General features: G+C 36.3%; 1 protein-coding gene across 3 annotated transcripts in view; it reads right to left on the bottom strand.

Annotated features, from left to right (window-relative positions):
- Nucleotides 1-21,074, bottom strand: part of BMP2K (BMP2 inducible kinase) — a 140,192-nt gene that overhangs the window by 81,765 nt on the left and 37,353 nt on the right. For 2 of the 3 annotated variants that reach the window (XM_002814909.6, XM_009240125.4), the window contains exons 2-3: nucleotides 8,216-8,334; nucleotides 560-665 (exon numbers count right to left, since the gene is read on the bottom strand). In XM_002814909.6, the coding sequence (XP_002814955.1) occupies nucleotides 560-665; nucleotides 8,216-8,334 (225 nt within the window). Of the gene's footprint in view, nucleotides 1-559; nucleotides 666-8,215; nucleotides 8,335-17,696; nucleotides 17,749-21,074 lie in introns of those variants that run through there. The other variant, XM_054554109.1, reaches the window with a different exon arrangement.

Raw genomic sequence — 21,074 nt, 5'->3', positions numbered from 1 at the left:
ACCAAAATTAAATGTCAGGAATTTTTTTATGATGATGATGATTAAGGTATGCTATACAAGTAAATATTTATTTTAAAACATCACATTAGATCCAAATAAAATGTGATTTTCTATATTCTAATGTTTACAAACACCACCAAGAGACTACATAAAACAGGTTTATAAAGTCTATAGATCAAAATGCATCCTCCAAATTTAACGTAGTAGAGTGCTGGAAAAATCTTACAACATTAATATTGACATATTATACTCTTCTTGGTTGGATTACAAAAGAATTCTATGGAGAGCAAGAACTGTAACTCTGTACCTGCTTAGATTTCCTATTTTAAACTCAATATCACTTTTCTCATTCTGCATTTACATGCTCATATCATAACTGCAGCAACTATGACTAGGTTTTAAATAATGTTTTAACAATATTCCTAACTACATAATGAAAGGTAAGATTACAGTAAGTGACTAGAATTAGTTAGCAGCTACCCTGGAAATAAAAAATATACCTAGTAACCCACTTAAGGAGAAACTTTTTATTACAGTACAAATGCAAAAAAATACTTACCTCGACAATATTCCATTAAGATAAGGACTTCCCATACATTATCACTAATTGAATTAACAGCACAGTCCAAATAACCCACAATATTTTTGTGACCAGATAGCTCTTTCTGGAAAGAAAAAAAAAATGAAAACTAGAAAATGTACATTTTAGAGGTATAGAATTAGTAACGGGTTGAAGCCTAAATTAATGTAAAGAATTTCAAAAGGTAAGAATTAAGCATGAGTACAGAATCTAACATATTTCAAGCAAGCAAAGGTTTCTATGGGTTCAATAAAAAGTTTACCTGCATGTGACTGTAATTTTCTTTTTTTTTTATCTTTTTTTTATTATTATTATTATTTTATTTATTTTTTCTTTTTTTTATTATTATTACTATTATTATTATTATACTTTAGGCTCCATGGTACATGTGCGCAACGTGCAGGTAAGTTACATATGTATACATGTGCCATGCTGGTGCACTGCACCCACCAACTCGTCATCTAGCATTAGGTATATCTCCCAATGCTATGACTGTAATTTTCTAACAGCAAATATCAAAATTATTTTTAAATTGAACTGTGAAAATGGTTCACTCAAAAGGAATAGCTCCCAAAAGTGTACAAAGAACTTGAGAATAAAATATTATAACTTTTATTATATTTGTTTTTATCTAAAAAATAAAATAACTAAGCTCCAATATTTATTAACAATTATATTCTCATTTATTTTGCCTGCAACGTATTGCAATTTACGTGTAGCTATTACATGAATTTATAGATACATGCACTTCTAACTAAATAACCTAAAAAAATGAACAAGTGGCTAAAAAGATTTCTAAAAAGAAACCATAAAGATAATGCTAATACAAATATAAGGAAATTAAGAAAATGAAAAATCTGAAACTTTTGCATCTTTTACAAAATAGTCATCAGCATACAATGAGGTTAAGAATAATAATCTACTCTGTTCCACTGGGAAATTTAAAAACAACTATTAAAAATATTATTTAAAATAAATTTACATCAACTATCGTTACCAATAAACCTAGTTTTAACTATGCAATGTAATTTGAAATAAGGGGCTAAAGGCCACTGAACATGGGAATTATTTTAAGTAAATATACATAATGGGGACGAATCATCAAAAAAGTTGACAGACCACCATTCTAAAGACCTAATCTCCCTAAAAAATGTTCAAAAGCGTAAGATTTGAGTGTGCTGCTCCTCATATATCTCTCAAAAATCATACAAATTCTATTGAGAGGAAGAAAGAAGTCTTGTACAATAGTACAAAACTATAATATCTTGACTCAAGTTAGTTAGAGAACTTAGTCTAAGCTTCTCCATCATCTTGAGGTAAATCTTTTCACCCTTCTAGCTAATAGCCTTACCTGTACAAAAGTAAATGCCAAAGCCTAATCATCTCTAATCTAGCTAAGGAATACAGAAAATAAAAGCAGAATTTAAAAAAGTCAGATGGTGCAAATGCACTTATTTGCTAACAAAAGGGATTGTAATATGTGTGTTAGTAAAGACGTTGATACAAAATAAGAAATCCCCCTCTTAGCAGGTGGATAAGTAGGACTGACATTAATAACAAGTGTTGGCAAGAACGCGGAAAAATACTTTCCTTAGAACATAAAATGGTTCAGCTGCTACGGAAAATACTCAACATAAAAGTACATATAACCCAGCAATTCCACTCCTAGGTATATACCCAAAACAACTGAAACCAGGTACTCAAGCAAATAGATGCATGCACATATTCATGCCAGTATTAATTATAATACCCAAAAGACAGAAACAGCCCAAATGCTCATCAAATAATTTCTTAAACTGCATCAACAGATGAATGATAAATAAATTGTGTTACAGACATATAACGGGATATTATTCAGCCACAAAAAATAAAGATGCTATAATTATGTGAATTTCACCTCAACAAAACAATCTTCAAATATATATATGCACCTGTGTGTGTGTTTGTGTGTAAGCACTCAAAAAACCATGGAGAAAGAGAAAAGAGGATGAAGAGGAGGGGAGAAATGGGAGGACAAGGAATAAGAACAAGAATAAGAAGCCATCCAGAGCACTGAGCATATGCAACCCTAGAAAAGGAGGAAATTTTTATTCTACATTTTTTTTAACTACTTAGGCTAGTTAAGTTAGAGTCACTGAAGTTTTTAATGGCCTATTAAAATATTTTTCACTTTTCTTAATATTTAAAAATAAGTTTTCCCTTGTTTAAAGATGCCTTGCCATTAATTACAAAGGTCACAGAAAAACAATCAACGTTAGAGCGTGATATTAAAAGTGAAAAACAAAACTAATTGTTGTTTGTGAATAAAAACACATACAGTGAATGCACAGGAACAGTAAACAGAATTCAGACAGTAGGATTTTTTTGGATAAGGAGAATAGCAAAGGTGTACCTCATTTTATTGTGCTGCATTTTTAAAAAGTGGTACTTTGCTTTATTATGCTCTGCAGATACTGCATTTTACACAAATTAAAGGTTTGTGGCAATCCTGCATAGAGCAAGTTTATAGGCACCATTTTTTCCAATAGCATGTGCTCAGTTTGTGTCTCTGTCATATTTTGGTAATTCTCATACTATTTCAAACTTTGCCATTATTATAACAACAGTTATGATAATCTGTAATCAGTGATGGTTGATGTTATTATTCTAATTGTTTCATGGCAACACAAACTGTGTCCATATAACACAGTGAACTTAATAAATGTTATATGTGTTCTAACTGTTCCACCGGCTAGCCATTCCTCAGGCTCCCTCTCCTTGGGGTTCCCTCCATCATAAAACACAACAATACTGAAGAGTCCCACAATTCTCTTTTTAATCAAAAGCTAGAAATAGTTAAGCTTAATGAGAAAGGCACATGGAAAGCCAAAGAAGCGCGACACCTAAGCCTTTTATTACACCAGTCAGCCAAATTTTGAATGCAAAGGAAAAATTCTTGAAGGAAGTTAAAAGTGCTACTCCCATGGACACACAAATGGTAAAAAAGCAAAACAGCCTTATTGCTGACATGGAGAAAGTTTTAACGGTCTAGACAGAAGATCAAGCCAACCACTACATTCCCTAAAGCCAAAGCTTTAATCCAGAGCAAAGCCCCAACTGCCTTCAATTCTATGAAGGCTGAAGAAGTGAGGAAAGCTGCAGAAGAGTAGTTTGAAGCTAGCAGAGGTTGGTTCATGAGGTTTAAGGAAAAAAGCCATTTCCAGCACATATTAAGTACAAAGTAAAGCAGGAAATGCAGCAAGTTATTCAGAAGATTTAACTAAGATAACTGATGAAGGTGGCTGCACTAAACAACAGATTTTCAATATAGACAAAACAGCCTTCTATTGCAAGAAGATGCCATCTAGGATTTTTAGAGCTAAAGAGAAGAAGTTGATGCTGTATTCAAAATTTCAAAGGATAGGCTAACTCTCTTGTTAAGGGCAAATGCTACTGGTGACTTTAAGTTGAAATCAATGCTTACTTGCCATTCCAAAACTGTTAAGCCCTTAAGAACTATGCTAAACATACTCTGTTTGTGCTCTATAAATAAAACAACAAAGCCTGAATGACATTACATCTGTTTCCAGCATGGTTTACTGAATATTTTAAGCCCACTGTTGAAATCTACTGCTCAGAAAAAGAGATTCCTTTCAAAATATTACTGCTCATTGACAATGTACCTAGTCACCCATGAGCTCTGACGGAAATGTACAAAAAAATTAATACTGATGGCTGGGTGTGGTGGCTCTTGCCTATAATCCTAGCATTTTGGGAATCCAAGGAGGGCAGATAACAAGCTCAGGAGTTCACGACCAGCCTGGGCAACATGGTGAAACCCCATCTCTACTAAAAATACAAAAAAATTAGCCAGGTATGGTGGCACCTGCCTATAGTCCCAGCTCCTCGGGAGGCTGGGGCATTAGAATCACTTGCACCCAGGAGGCCAAGGTTGCAGTGAGCCAAGATCACACCACCACACTCCAGCCCTGGGCAACAGAGCAAGACATCATCTCAAAAAAAGAAAGAAAGAAAGAAATTAATATTGTTTTCATGCCTGCTAACACAACATCCATTCTTCAGCCCATGAGTCAAGGAGTAATTTTAACTTTCAAGTCTTATTATTTAAAAAATATATTTCTTAAGACTATAGCTGCCACAAATAATGACTTCTCTGATGGATCTGGGCAAAGTAAATTACAAATCTTGTGGAAAGGATTCACCATTCTAGATGCCATTAAAAACATTTGTGATTCATAGGAGGAAGTCAAAATATTAACATCAACAAGAGTTTGGAAGAGGCTGATTCCCATCCTCACGGATGATGCTGAGGAATTCATGACTTCAGTGAAGGAAGTAACTGCAGACATGGTAGAAACAGAAAAAAAAAAAAAAAAAAAAAACTAGAATTAAGTGGAGTCTGAAGATCTGACTGAATTGCTGTGAAATGAGGAGTTGCTTCTTATGAATGAGCAAAGATAGTGGTCTCTTGAGATGGAATCTACTTCCTGGTGAAGAGGCTGAGAACATTGTTGAAATAATACCAAAGGATTTAAGAATATTACACAAACATGGTTGATAAAGCAGTGACAAGATTTGACATGATTGCCTCCAATTCTGAAAGAAGTCCTACTGTGGATAAAGTGCTATCAAACAGTATTGCATGCTACAGAAAAAGCTTTCATGAAAGGAAAAGTCAACTGATGTGGCAAACTTCACTGCTGTTTAAAACCCACTTCTACCCAGTGTTCCATTATTGGAACGCTAAGCATGTGGGAGTTATTTATATCCTACTGTTCAAGGTCATCGCCAAGGTCTGATTTTTCACTCATGCAAAAATTCAAAAAATTGCAACCTCCAGCATAAATGGGTTAAGAAACTTCCACAGCTACCCCGCCCCTTCCTTCAGCAACCACTACCCTGATCAGTCAGCAGCCTTCAACATCAAAGCAAGACCCTCTACCAGCAACAAGACTGCACTTTGCTGAAGGCTCTGGTGATCATCAGTTGTTTCTTAACAATATTTTTAAATTAAGGTATATACAATTTTTTTAGGCATAATGCTATTGTACATTTTATAGACTACAGTGTAGTGTTGTGGTGTTGTGATACTATATTGGTTTTTGTCCACAGTTCCTGGTTCATAACTCCCAAAGCCCTAGTCATAGTCTTTTGTTATAATGTTGGGTGTCTTAGGCCTCAGGAAACAGAATCTCTCCTGCCCTCCTTTCACCTGCCCCAAGGCAGGACTCTAATCTTTCCCTACCTTTCTGATTGTGGGTCTTAAAACTCTCCCCAGAAAGAGTCCTGCACTACACCCTGGGGGAAGGAATGCCGACCTCACAAAGCTTCTATAAAAACCCAGGAGGACTGGGTTCAGGGAGCTTCCAGATAGCTGAATATGTGAGGGTTCCTGGGGGAAGGTGTGCCCACGGAGGCAAGGAAGCTCTGTACCCCTTCCCCCATACCTCATACCCTATGCATCACTTCATTTGTACCCTTTGCAATATCCTTTAAAATATGCCACTAACCATAAGTGTTTCCCTGAGTTCTGTGAGCCACTTCAGCCAATTAATAGAACCTAAAGAGCCGGTGGTGGGAACTGCAACTTTAAGTTAGAAGGTGAAGGCTGGAAGACTCAGCAAGTCTGCTCTTCCATCTTCTCCTTCCTGCTTTATTCTAGCCATGCTGGCAGCTGATTAGATGGTGCCCACCCAGATTGAGGATAGGTCTGCTCTCGTGCTACCTGGGGAATGCAAGAAGGAGATACTCTTAAGCAGGGAGTCTCTTTACCCCTAGGGTGACTCTGGAACTGTGTGAGGTGTGAGGTGCTGCTGGATTCTACTGGACACTTGCACTATGAACAGCTCTTAATTGACCAACAAGGAGTTACATGGTTTACAGACGACAGTTCCAAAGTGAATGGACAACATTCTGTTTGGACGGCTGCTACTTTGATCAAAGAAAGTAAAACATATCAGCAAGGTGCGCTGAATTGCATGCAGTTTTTTTGTTTTGTTTTGTTTTGTTTTTACAGTAATGGCAGAACTGAACAGTGGTGGAAGCCCCTGTGTTTGAGTTTTTTTTACTGACTGACAGGCAGTAATCAATGGCCTGGCCACACAACCTATGGAAATTTGAGGGGTGCATTAAAGTAGAACAAGTCAGTGCCCATCAGAAGAACTCCCTTCCAGACTGGGAAGGTGACTGGAATCAGCAAGCAGGTCTGTCTGTGTGCTCCCTGGAGGTGGCCATCTGAAATGAGCGCACATAGGGGTATTGCAGCAGTGCAGACATAGGATGAATAAAGACACGTTCCTTTTACACCCTCACAGGCACGTAATGCCAGTGAGAACTGTTCTAAGTGTCAGCAAGACAGACAGAGACTACCGATGGCTATGGATGAGATTCCCTGATAGGAAGGCCCTGAACATACCTGGCAAGTGAGACTGATGCTGGTAGCCCTCAGGGGGCTATGAATAGGTCTTGAGAGGAATAGACATTGACTCTGGACTGGGCTTTGCTTATGCAATGGAATACAAAAATGCTCAGAGTGCCATAAAAAAAAAGAAAAGAAAGAAAGATAAGACAGTGTATGGAATTAGAGGGCCAACTATCATTTCTTCAGACCAAGGAACACAATGTACAGTCCATAATGTTCAACAATGGGGCAGAGAAAGGTCCTCCACAGAGTAATAGTTTGATATAGAAGTAGAATAGGCAACTGAAATATTGGTCTAAAATGGGAAGATAAAAACTGTAACCATAACTTTTGTATGCACTGGGAAGCCAAAAAAACTGTGTGACTTGCTTTCTTGCAACATTCACTTTATTGCAGTGGTCTGGAACCAAACTCGTATCTTCAAGGTATGCCTATACAGGGATACAGTTGAGAAGGAACACAAAGAAGGCTCCGATAGTATTTGTAGGGTTTAATTTCTTAAGCTGGATGATGAATAAGCTTGGTGTTTACTATATAACTCAGTAAATATTTCTATCCTGAAAATACTCCACAATGAAAAAGTATTTAAGAAAAAAAAAGAAAGAAAGCAGAGTAGCTTTAAAGTATACAGGATGATGTTTGTAGGTTACATGCAAATACTACATTTTACATACGGGCCTTGAGCATTCTCAGATTTCAGCATCTGCAGAGTTTAGTATCTGTAGTGGGTCCTAGAACCAAATCCCCATAGAAGACCAAGGGATGACTATACTGCAAATTACCAGATTATCTTCTAATTTAATGATCTTCAAAGATTATTATAAATAAGCAGCTTGCCTAAAAGCTGGTTAATGTTATAGAAAACAAAACAGGCCAGGCACGGTGGCTCACACCTGTAATCCCAACAGTTTGGGAGGCCAAGGCAAGCAGATCACCTGAGGTCAGGAGTTCAAGACCAGCCTGCCCAACATGGTGAAACCCTGTCTCTACTAAAAATACAAAAAATTAGCCAGGTATGGTGATGGACATCTGTAATCCTGGCTACTTGGGAGTCTGAGGCATGAGAATTGCTTGAACCTGGGAGATGGAGGTTGCAGTGAGCTGAGATCATGCCACTGCACTCCAGCCTGGATGACAAAGCAAGACTCCATCCCAAGAAAAATAAAAAATAAAAACTTGCAAAATTTCTGAAAGAGAACTACTCCTTCACTTACCATAATTGTAATTTCCCTTTTACAAACACTGAGGTCTGGCATGTTATTGACATACATTCGCTTCAATGCACATCGGATTCCACCGTGAGTACGCACAAGGAAAACTGTGGAGAATCCACCTAGAAAAACAAAGCACCAATTAATTTAAAAGAAACAGAAACAAATGCCAAAATTATGTAATATAATCGTAGAGCATATTGGAGGAAAATAAAGAATGATTGTACCCAAGACAAAAATAAGTGCAATAAGCCACTAGCAGATTAAATGCCAAAACACTGGCTTCCTAAGTCAATCATGAAGTAGTACTTAGAGGAAAATATGCTTCTTGAATGAAGACACTTCTCTCTTAAAGGCTAAAATTTCACCTTTTGCACTAGAATACCTTTTATGTAGTATAGTGAAAAATGTCACAATTATGTTACTAAAGTTTGGTATATACAAATGACTGCCTACATATCAGAATCTCCCTCTTGGATGACAAAACACTGACGTTATTTAATATGAGACATCAATGGGATCAGATAGGTGCTTCCCTCCTCCAGTTCCAGAAGATGAACCAATATTGTTCTAAGCCCATCACAGGAATCTCATTTCCCCTTATCAGTAACTGATTTAGGATTGGGTATGTAACTAGTTCTTGCTAATTGAACATGTAAAGTCAGTCCGAGTTGCAGGGAATGATTTTCCATAGGTAAAAGAGACTGGTAGAGAAGGCCCTGCTCTTTTGCTTTCTGATTTTGTTGCCTATGATGTTTAGCCCTAATGCAGTCATCTATGGCCATAATGCAACAAAGAATCAGAAAGAAAATGATCCAAAACACAGACATTTGGCCTATTGAATCAGCCAACTCTGGAACCACCTCCCTCTAGAACTCACACAGTAAATGTCTTCATTACTTAAGCCATGGTTTATATGGAAATCCTGTTTTTTGGGTTTTTTTGTTTTTGTTTTTGAGATGGAGTTTCACCCTTGTTGCCCAGGCTGGAGTGCGGTGGCACAATCTCGGCTCACCGCAACCTCCACCTCCCAGGTTCAAGCAACTTTCCTGCCTCAGCCTCCCAAGTCGCTGGGTCAATAGGCGCCTGCCACCATACCTGGCTAATTTTTTGTATTTTTAGTAGAGACGAGGCTTCACTATGTTGGCCAGGCTGCTGGTCTTGAACTCCTGATTTCATAATCCGCCCGCCTTGTCCTCCCAAAGTGCTGGGATTACAGGCGTAAGCCACAGTGCCTGGCTGGGAATTCTGTTAACTGCAGCTGAGAAAGCATCTTATCTGAAGCACTAGGTAGGTATTCTAAAGAACAATTCTGTCATATCTAAACAAAGATTTCTACATGAAGTTTTTAAAATTTATCTTGACACAGAATATGCTATAGCTCAATTACTTTTTTTTAAAATGGTGTGTCACTTGCATTAATTTAATAGCCTTTAAAAAGCAGCATCCTGAGCAATAATAAGTCACCTGCACTCAGATCAATACAAAGTTGTAAAAGGAAAAAAACTATTAGGAATACATAATAGGGGAAAAGAGTTCTGATATGATTTGGCTGTGTCCCCACCGAAATCTCACTTTGAATTGCAATAATCCCCACATGTCAAGGGCAGAGCCTGGTGGAGATAATTGAAACACGGGGGCAGATTCCCTCAGACTGTTCCTGTGGTAGTGAATAACTCTCACAAGATCTAATGGTTTTATAAATGGGATTTGCCCTGCATAAGCTCTCTTGCCTGCCACCATGTAAGTTGTAACTCTGCTCCTCATTCATCTTCTGCCATGATTGTGAGGCCTCCCCAGCCACATGGAACTGTGAGTTAATTAAATCTCTTTCCTTTATAAATTACCCAGTTGTGGGTATGTCTTTATTAGCAGCATGAGAACAGACTAACACAAGCTTCTAGGAAACTCCAGAATCAGTACATACTCTTTCCAGATTCTCTACAACTTCCATTTCCAGTTATAAGAAACTGCACAACTTCCCTTTTGTAGATCTAGATTTCCACATATATAGTGTTAGGGAAATCAAATCAACCACCCCACAAGGCAGTTCTAGGAATAAATCAGATGATGATGATGTTTGGGAAAGGTATTTTACGTAAAATCTCTAACAATGCAGGGCATTACTTTAAAAGAAACTCATTTAGCACTAATTTCATATGTAAATATTAACAAGCCAGAAAGTAAAAGACCTAATAGAAAGGGCCACTTAAACTACCATAATTTTATTTGGTTACAAAAACTAAGGAAAATGTGGAAAGAAAGAATTTATCTAGATAAGGAGGTGGTACGAGTACAGCTGAGAGAAATCATTTAAATAGCATTTGTTTTGAGACATTTATCTATCTAGGTCTAGATTATTCCTCTATAACAATGCTTTCCCAAACATAGCTTTGCATCAGAATTGCCTGAGGTGGTCTGTGTATGAATTTATCTTGAACAGTTTCCAAATTCTGGCCCCAAGTCTGAATCAGTAGGTCTATAATGGGGACCCCATTTATATATTTATATAGATATACAGATTTAACTATATATATATAAAATATATATATGAGAGAGAGAGAGAGAGAGAGCACTAAAAATCTCCCTACTTGTTATACTATTTTACTCTTGTATATGTTTTAAATTGTTTATTAGACGGAAGAGGGAAAAGAGTCCCCCAAATGGTTCTGATGCACAACCAAGTTACGTAGTCACTGAAGTTAAGTTCCCAGAGGAACCATGGATCCTATATACCTATTCTTACCCACCCACAGAACAATGTGATTTTATCCCTATGAATTAGAGAAATGAAAAAAAAAAAGTATCAAGTAGGTTTTCTTCATAAAAACCATTCCCAAAATGAAAGTTTTCCAATTCTAACCTTAATTTAGACAGATCTTATCAAATGTTAAGTTTTCTGAACACAGAAGACACATTGAACTTCAAGAAAGAAATTCTACCTAAACGTGGTAAATAGTGATCATTAACTGTATCTGCTTTGAGAATAAAATGTAATAAATGTTTATGTTTTCCCCAGTACTATCTTTTCAATAATTTTCTGATAAGCTAATATTATTTGTTTGAAGAATGCACTTACAGGGAGGTAACTAGTTAGGACACTATAGTAGCCCAAGAGAGGAGTGTAATACTTGCCACCAATCTATAGCTTATCAAATTCTTAAGTATTTATTTTTCCTCACAGAACTCTTTTATGACCAACCCAATTTCACGTTCATCACTCACTTAGGTACTTCTATCTAGAATTTGACTATATTATCATGTACCTCAGTTTTCCACAAATTTCTGTACATAAATCATAAGATTATTGGCAGTAACCACAGACTCTACATATATATGTCCAATTTAATACTGTAAAGCATAGTTGTTATATTACTGCTAAATTTTATAATTCCAAACATGAAATTATGAGAGTATTATAAAGCATTCTAAATGTTCTCAAAATCCCATAAAAGCAAAACTGTGACAGATATTGATCTGATGAAATTGATCTGATGAAATAAATTGGGATATTGATCTGATGAAATAAAATGGGAAATAAATGTGTACTTATAAAAGTAAATAAGAAAAATAATTGGTATCTTTTGCACTCTATAAACTATAAAAATTGTATAACTAAATATAGAAGTTTCATTCATAGGCGTATTCTTTAAAGAGCAGTAATTTTCAGCCTCCTCCAGCTTTTTTCAAGGGTAGGATATAACATTTACACATGAAATAATTTCATAGGACACCTAATGGAAATCTTACCTCTGGTCTCCACACACATACAAAAAAGGTAACCAGATTAAAATGAAAGAGTAGCTTTGTTAAGCCAATCTAAATTTGTTTCAACTAAGAAAAATCATAATGGACAATCCTCCATCTAATCTCAAGTGCCAGCCCACCCAGGATATCTCTCAATTGTTATACACTGTAGTACAGTAGTAATAAAATAATGACAACATAGTTTACACTCACTTGGAAACCACTGCTCTAGAGATGCCAGGTCTCTGTAATAACTACATATGAACATAGGGCATATACCGCTACAGACTAACTTCTCCTTCTGGTAAGCCATTATTTATTCCTTCTATTAAGCAATTATTTTTCCATGCTTTAATTTGTCATTTCCATGCTTTAATTAAATCATTTTTAATGTACTGATGCTGTACATATTTGTAACTCCCCTCAAATTCACTTAAAAAGATAACGCAAAAGAATGAAAAGTGATAAAGCCAATGTATCTATCCTTCATATCTTTCCCACAGTTCCTCGGCATAGTTATTAATTGATCAACTAGAGGTACCCAAAGGAGTAGAAATTGATCAATAACAAAATAATCCTTAAAACAGGGCTAAGTAGTTCACTGGCAAATAGGAAAACTGACTTAAAGTCAGTCAGACCTCTTGATTCGCTACCCCATTCCCCACAGCCAGGCCAACACTCGCCCCTATGCAGTATTAATTAAACCAGCAGTATATATGGGACATAGGAAACATTTTGGAGCATGGGAATAGAAGAAAGGTGAGTGTAGTCCTAAAAAAACAAAGAATTAAGTAAATGCCTACTGAAAAGAGAAGTCCCCCACCTCAACTCAAGACCACTGTTCAGCTACAATAACACTGGCAGCCAGACATACAGGGTTAGTCACAAATGGAAATTGGAGACAATTTTTTTTTTTTCTGGGAAACTGGAAAAAACATACAGATAATGAAATGTGGGAGTCACACAATTTAAAAGTGGCTTTCTGCATCGTCACGCTAAAGTGAAGCCCCAAGTCAAGAAACTTGTCCCATTTACACAAAGCGCATCATCACTTTGGAACTTCACTCTTTAAAAAGAACAGACATAAAAAGATGATCAGACGTTCAAAGAAACCCTTTAATATGACAAGAGAGTAAAACAAGCAAACAGAAAAAAAGAACTTTGAAGAGGTGCTGGGAGCTAAAGAAATCATCCAAAGAACCTATAAATATTCTTAAGAGTAGAAGAAAGACATTGCAGTCATGAAATAAGAGCAGAGTTCTATAAAAGGGATATTTGGAGAATGAGAAATTACTTTTACAAAATAGAATAAAGAAATCAAAAGTTAAAGCTTCAACAGAGGAGCTAGAAGATAAAATTAGGGAAATATTCCACAATGTTTTCGGAGGATAAAAGACTGGAATATTAAAAAACAGTTCAGGCCGGGTTTGGTGGCTCACGCCTGTAATCCCAGCACTTTGGGAGGCCGAGGTGGACGGGTCACCTGAGGTCAGGAGTTCGAGACCAGCCTGACCAACATGGTGAAACCCCACCTCTACTAAAAATACAAAAATTAACTGGGTGTGGTGGCATATGCCTGTAATCCCAGCTACTTGGGAGGCTGAGGCAGAAGAATTGCTCGAACCCAGGAGGCAGAGGTTGCAGTGAGCCACGATCATGCCATTGCACTCCAGCCTGGGCAACAAGAGTGAAACTCCGTCTCAGAAAAAAAACAGTCCACCAGATCCAGTATCTAAACAACAGACTCTCCAGAAAAAGAAAAGAGAAAATGAGGGGAGAAAAAAATGTATCAAAGATATAACACACACATTCACACACACATCAAACTTGAAGTACATCGGTTTCCATATGAAAAGGGCTCACCAAGCAAATACCCAGCACATAGAACAAAAAGATCCACATCAAGTCTCATCATCATGAAATTTCAGAAGGCTCAAGACAAAAAGAAAATCCTAAAAATTACCAGAAGAAGAAAATGGTTGCATATTTGCCTTAGAATGGCTTCAGCCCTATATCCATATCCAGTCATCTCACATAGCAATAGATGAATGTGTAAGTACAAGTAAGCTAATACTATTATTAAATGGGGATATTATATACTGATGGCATTTTACCAAATACTTCCTGCTAAATTTCTAAATTTCAGTTAGACTAAAATTAGCCTAAAAACTTTTAAAGTTGCTTCAAGATTTCTCCATTTTCAGTTATTATAGTAAGATAACCAACATAATTGTACAATAATATTAATAATGCCAGTAAGTAATAGTAAGAATATCCAGAAAATACATTAGAATCCACACCCTACTATTAGATGACAAAAAAGACCTAGATATTATATACTGAGCAAGACTGAGTATTGCAAAATCATTTCAAAGTGCCCAACAAGAAATGAAAGGATTTTGTCCTTTATATTAACAATGAATATTATGGGGGCTGGAGGTTTTGAAGCAATAAGCACTTCTATGCATAATGCCTGGTAAGTGAGTAGGCATACAATATTATTTATTGAATGAATGAATCAATGAAAGATGGAAAAAAATGTTCCGCTAAATTTCTTCTTGGAATCTAGCATATCAAGGGGAAGGCGGAAGCAAGGCTTTCAGAGTCAGACATAAAAGTGAATACTAACTCCACCATTACTAATTGTGTGACCAAATGCAAATTAATTTCTGAGCCCCAGTTTCCTCATACATTCAGCAGAGATAATAAGATCTCCTCATAGGACTATTCTAAAGAATAAATGAGATTATGTATGAGCCCCAGTTTCCTTATACTTTCAGCAGAGATAATAAGGTCTCCTCATAGGACTATTCTAAAGAATAAATGAGATTCTGTATGCAAAGCATTAATACAATTCATTCCATAAATGGTAGCTTTTGTAACTACTACTAATACAATTAGTAGTATTAGGCTGCTGCTATTACTACTTGGCCAGGCACGGTGGCTCACACCTGTAATCCCAGCACTTTGCGAGGCCAAGGAAGGCGGATCGCCTGAGATCACACCTGTAATCCCAACACTTTGGGAGGCCAAGAAGGGTGGATGGCCTGAGCTCAATATCCATTTTCTGGATATTCTTACTATTACTTTTATGTCTGACTCCAAAAGCCTTGCTTCCGCCTTTCCCTTGATATGCTAGATTCCAAGAAGAAATTTAGCGGAACATTTTTTTCCATCTTTCATTGATTCATTCATTCAATAAATAATATTGTATGCCTACTCATTTACCAGGCATTATACATAGAAGTGCTTATTGCTTCAAAACCTGACCAGCCTGGGCAACATGGTAAAACCTTGTCTCTAATAGAAATACAAAAAATTAGCCAGGCATGGTGGCATGCACTTGTAATCCCAACAACTCAGGAGGCGGAAGCACAAGAATCGCTTGATCCTAGGAGACAGAGGTTGCTGTGAGCTGACATCACACCACTGCACTCCAGCCTGGGCGACAGAGCAAGACTGTCTCAGGAAGAAAACAAAAAAAACAAAAAACAAAAAAAACACAAAACACTGCTTCATCTTACGAAGGTTAAACTACACATTCTAAAAAAGAAGACTGGAAATTAATACATGGCTTGATAAACAAGCTAATATAAACACAGTAAAATTCAAGGAGACTATACTTACCTGCTTAACCATGCCCAACGCATATGTGGATAAAAGTGTAAACAGAAGTACAAAATAAGTTATTCAAACCTAAAATCAGCTTATAAAATACTTTTTTAAAGAACTGGAAATGTGAGGTGTTAAATGAAGGCAAGATCATCTCTTTTTTCCAACATCATTTAAGAAATGCAAATCAAAACCACAATGAGATACCATCTCACGCCAGTTAGAATGGCGATCATTAAAAAGTCAGGAAACAACAGATGCTGGAGAGGATGTGGAGAAATAGGAACGCTTTTACACTTTTGGTGGGAGTGTAAATTAGTTCAACCATTGTGGAAGACAGTGTGGCGATTCCTCAAGGATCTAGAACTAGAAATGCCATTCAACCCAGCAATCCCATGATTGGGTATATACCTGAAGGATTATAGGTTATTACAATGGGTATATATCCAAAGGGTTGATGGGTGCAGCAAACCACCATGGCACATGTATACCTATGTAACAAACCTGCATGTTATGCACATGTACCCCAGAACTTAAATTAAAAAAAAAAAAAATCATCTTTTTAAACATCATAATTCACCTCTATGTTTTGGCTTAGTTTGCCTAATGGAACAGCAATTCAATATAGCTACTCAAAATAAGATCTAAATGAATGCCTCCCCCATCCATTTTAGGGAGAAAAAGCCTTAAAATTGTATTATGTTTATTAAGCAACACTCTGACTCTATTACCATAATATAAGAAAAAATATATGTCTGTTCTTTGTTCCTAGTTTCTGGTACAGAGCTTCAGAACCACTTAGAATTCCCTGGTAGACATTTCTTTATTATGCTAAGAGGTTAAGTCATCATGGGCCCCCTACATAGCTTCAGAATGGGGCTGATCACCAGAAAACCAACTAGAGGTTAGACAGATTAGATGAGAGGGTTGGAACTTTCAGCCCCTCCCTTCCCTTTCCCCCCACCCCCCACCTCTGCGGATAGGAGAGAGACTAGAGGTCGAGTTCAATCATATGGCCAATGATTTAATCAGTCGTGCTTCTTTTGTGAGATCTCAATAAAAGCTCTGAATATGAGGTTCAGAGTTTCCTGGCTGGTGAACATACGGCTGTACTGGCAGAGTGGTGTACCTAGCACGGGGATAAAAACTTCTGCACTCAGCACCCTTCCAGACCTTCTTGTGCTACGTACCTGTTCATCTTGTTCATTCGTGTCCCTTCTGATAGAAGAGTAATTGTAAGCATAGCACTTTCCTGAGTTCTGTGAGTCACTGTAGCAAATTATCAAACCCAAAGGGAATCCCCAAATTTGTAGTCAATTAAGTTTATCAGAAGTACAGATGACCCCCAAGACTTAGAGCTGGTGGTTTGAAGTGGGGGTAGTCTTGTTGGACTATGTCCCTTAACCTGTGGAGTCTGTGCTAACTCTGAACAGTTAAGTGTCAGAATTGAATGGAATTGTTGGATACCCAGTTGGTGTCAGAGAATTGCTTTTGGAACACAGCTATTTACTCAGGAATAATAGTTATGGATGTATTTTATCTTCTGCTTAGGAAGATGAGAAGTATGCATTCAACTAACAATTAAGAAGCTTTAAATCTATCCAATATTCAAAACTGATTGTCAAGAAGCCAAACGGTCCTCAAAATCAATACCAAATATTTCAGAGACATGTAATATGAATTAATGAGTACTTGATAAATTTTTAAATATATATTTGTCCATACAATTAAACTTCCTTTCAGGTTGTACTGCATTTCTTGAAAACACAAATTCCTGTCCAGACCATAAGCTGACTATCAATATGTCTCTTCTGCTATGCATTAAGCAACTTGAGAAAGGCTTCATACAATAGTAAATACACGATGAATAATCAATGTGTCCAGTTACCTATGAATTAACCAAGCTCCTCTGATTTCCCATAAGAGGGAATTTTTTAAATGCTTTATTATAACTAACATACACTAATTTCTTTGACATGACAAGTAAAAGTGATCGATTCACTACAAGAAATTAATTTAGTCCAGCATAATTTGCACTTAGTGAACATCTCTCAGGTCTTAACCAGTACTTTATTTACAAAGAACTGAAAATCCATCTTGGAAGAAGTCAAATAAAAGTAGATACCATTAAATGTTTTCTGTAACTGTAGTTTTCCATGCATTTTCTTGCCCAATTACTCATTCCCAAAAATGACAAGACACTGTTAGTGAAATTGGGAGAAAAAGTATCAAAGTGAGTAGAAAAAAATGAGTAGAATATTTAAAAATTGATTCACCAAGGATCATCAATGTATGCTAAAATCATAGATGAAAGGTTAATAAACAGGATATTCATATAGTACCCAAGTATGAAAGGAAAAACATCACTTTACAAGGCAGAGATCTGGTAGTCACTAACACTGGGACAACCTGACATTATACGTTTCTTAATGTGATGCAGTATAAAGTAAACAGCATCACCTATGAAGTACCCTTGCCAAAAAATCTTTAGCCTGAAAAAACCTTAAGGTTTAACATCACATTACCAAAAACATACAGGAGCCAGAAAGAGGAAAATGATTACAGAAAGAAGATATCAGACAAAGCTAGACGTGGAACACTATACAAGATAACTAGAAAAGAGTCAATGTGACCCATTTTTTAGAGCAACTGAAGGTCATTCTATGCAATATGTAATCCTTGACTGAATTCCAGTTTCAAAGAAACAACTGTAAAACATGTTTGTTGTTGGTGCTCAACTATTTGAAAGCAATCTGTACACATCATGTCACTTTACTCGTCAATTTTTTTTTAAGTTTCCATCCTCCATGAACTTCTTGTAATTTACCCATTAATGCTTAATGAGTACTTAAATACATATACATCCTAAAAGTCCATATATTATTCTATATAACTATAGTACCCTCTGTCCTACCTAAGAAAATAATTATTATCTTGTATAGTCCCTATTCAAAATTACCCAAATGTTGTAAAAATGTATAAAGGAAATGTGGTAAAATGTTATTAGTAATTGAATGTATGTGATGGACATATTCACTGTACCACTCTTTCAACTTCTGTATATTTTAATTTTTTTCACAACAAAGTTGGAAGAAAAAGAACAAGAAACAAAGTATGTTTTTCCCCAGGCGATTTCTCTCTTGCCATGCAACAACTTCACTATCACCACTGAGAATTATCTGCTGATTATCCAGACTTGAAACGTCCCCAAAGGCACCAGAAGTCTCTTGCCACAGAAAATGTTTATGGTATCCTAGGGACCTACATCACTAGGATATAGTTCCTACATCCCTAGGATATAGTTCCTATATCCTAGGTCCAACATCCCAAAACATGCCAGCACTGTATGTTTATTAAAGATTGGGCTGTTAGTGATATTTACTCCTATCAAGTTTGTTTTCCTAGGGACTTGAAGAAGAGAGATAGATGAAGGGATAAAATTACACATGGTCTTTCTGCACTGTATTAATCATCAAACATCATGCAAATCAGTAAAACAGAGGAAATACCAAGCTGTCTCACAACTTCTGGTTTCAACCACTGCCAAAGAAAACAATGTCATTTGAAAACAATCTTCAAGATAAGTGGAACAAGCACTTATTTGCCTGTGGGGTCTGAGCCAAAGGAAAGTTCCTCCTACCCAGTGGCCACTGGCCTGTGACACATCAGAGCCTTGTTACTTTAGATTAAGGCAATGACTCCAGGAGTTTCTTTTAAAAGTGGAAATATTCCTAAAGAGTAATTATTAACTTAAATTCTTACCAAACTTACTACATCAGTAAGTGCTATCTCCCACAAGGCAATGAAGGAACGAGTTGGTACATTTGACTGGGCCAAGAACAGGAAGAGAAGGAGAAGAAACAAAAAATATATTGTCTTATTTTATTCTCAACACATGTGAGGCATTTATCTTGTTATCCCCATTTTACAGATGAAGAATAAACCAAACAGTGAAAATGAAGGAAAAGAGCTAGCCAAACACAAACCAGATATGATGGAGACAGAAGGACTTTAGGTCTTTTCCCATACAAATCTCATAGTTTAATGATTTTTACAGTCCACAACTACCCTCATTAGAGTTATGCCAGAAGAAAAATCTAGGTACATAATTACAAATGGGAAGACGTAGGAATAACAGAATTTAGGAGGAACAAAAAGAAAATGAAGTAATCAAGAGAGAACAATAGAGTCTCTAAAATTTTATTCTAAATAGAACCTTACTTAATAGGCAGCACTCCTTATATAAAAAAGGCCTGCAGGCCAAAAACCATGTTTGCTTTAGATTATTCGGTGCCTTAAAAAAGACTGCACTGTATCAGATGACAATCTAGATTTTTCTTGAAAAACTTAGAAATAGAGAAGCAGTGGGCCCTCATTCTTACATGACATCAACCAAATGGCATCAGTTGCTGAACCCTTTACACAGGGCATGTATGCAGTTCATCACGGCCTCCTCTACCCTCCATTGTCTCAGGGCACTGTCCCAGTTTACTCTTTTACATTATGTGCCTGGCCTTTACAGGCATCTGAGTTTGCAGGCCCTACAACAAGAACTTCTAATAATTTACACACAACAATATTTAGGCTTGAAATACTTATTCAATGCCTCTCTTGTCCACTAGGAAGTAAGTTCCATAAGGGGAAAGACTGCATACACCTTGTTTATCACAGTATCATCGATGCTTACCACTTTGTCAGACATTCAAATATCTGTTGAGTGAATAACTTAAAATCAATGAACTACTTCTCCTGGGAAGTTCTTCTAATTGATAAGCTATAATTGCTACATTGATCATTTATGAATAAAAAGCAATTAATTTCTGATTCATTATTTTCCCTTGACATTTACCACATTTCTAATATACTATTCAAATTCTGAAAACAGAATTTAATTTCTTTACCACATATATCATGTTTAGTCTAATTATTACATGACAAACTGTAATATTAAAATCCTTTTGATTCCATCCTTTAAAAAATACTTCATATTTACCAATTAATTCTTAATATTACTTCAAATTAGGCTATTATCTCTTTTCCTCCTGAAGATAAATTACCTCTTTATACTTATAAAGAAGTAAATCAAAATATTTTATGGGTTTTCATGTACCGGGCTTCATGCTATACCTTCACATAATTACCTCATTTAATTCTTCACACATATTTTTCGTATTAACTTTATTCCTCTACTTTTTAAAAATAGAAATGATAATAAGCTCTGAGGATTTTAGCAAGTTCTTCAAGATCATGACTATCAATAGCAGAGCCAGAATTAAAATATCAATTTCACACCAAAGTATATGGTTTCGACTAACCTTAGTGGTCTAAAAATGAAACAATATGAGGCCTAAAGATAAAGTAGTAACAGGAGAAAAGGAATGACCTTTATTTTCAGGAAATACATCCTTTCTTATCATTACCCTGAAAATTGGAGTCCTCATCTAATTTCATTCATTGCTCTTAAAGTTGGAGTGTTCATCCAATTTCCCAAATTGGGGGAAAA

The sequence above is a fragment of the Pongo abelii genome, chromosome 3 (assembly GCF_028885655.2).
Source record: "Pongo abelii isolate AG06213 chromosome 3, NHGRI_mPonAbe1-v2.0_pri, whole genome shotgun sequence".
Classification (NCBI taxonomy): Eukaryota; Metazoa; Chordata; class Mammalia; order Primates; family Hominidae; genus Pongo; species Pongo abelii.
Note: the sequence above shows the minus strand (reverse complement) of the source record. Positions and strands in the feature narration are given on the sequence as shown.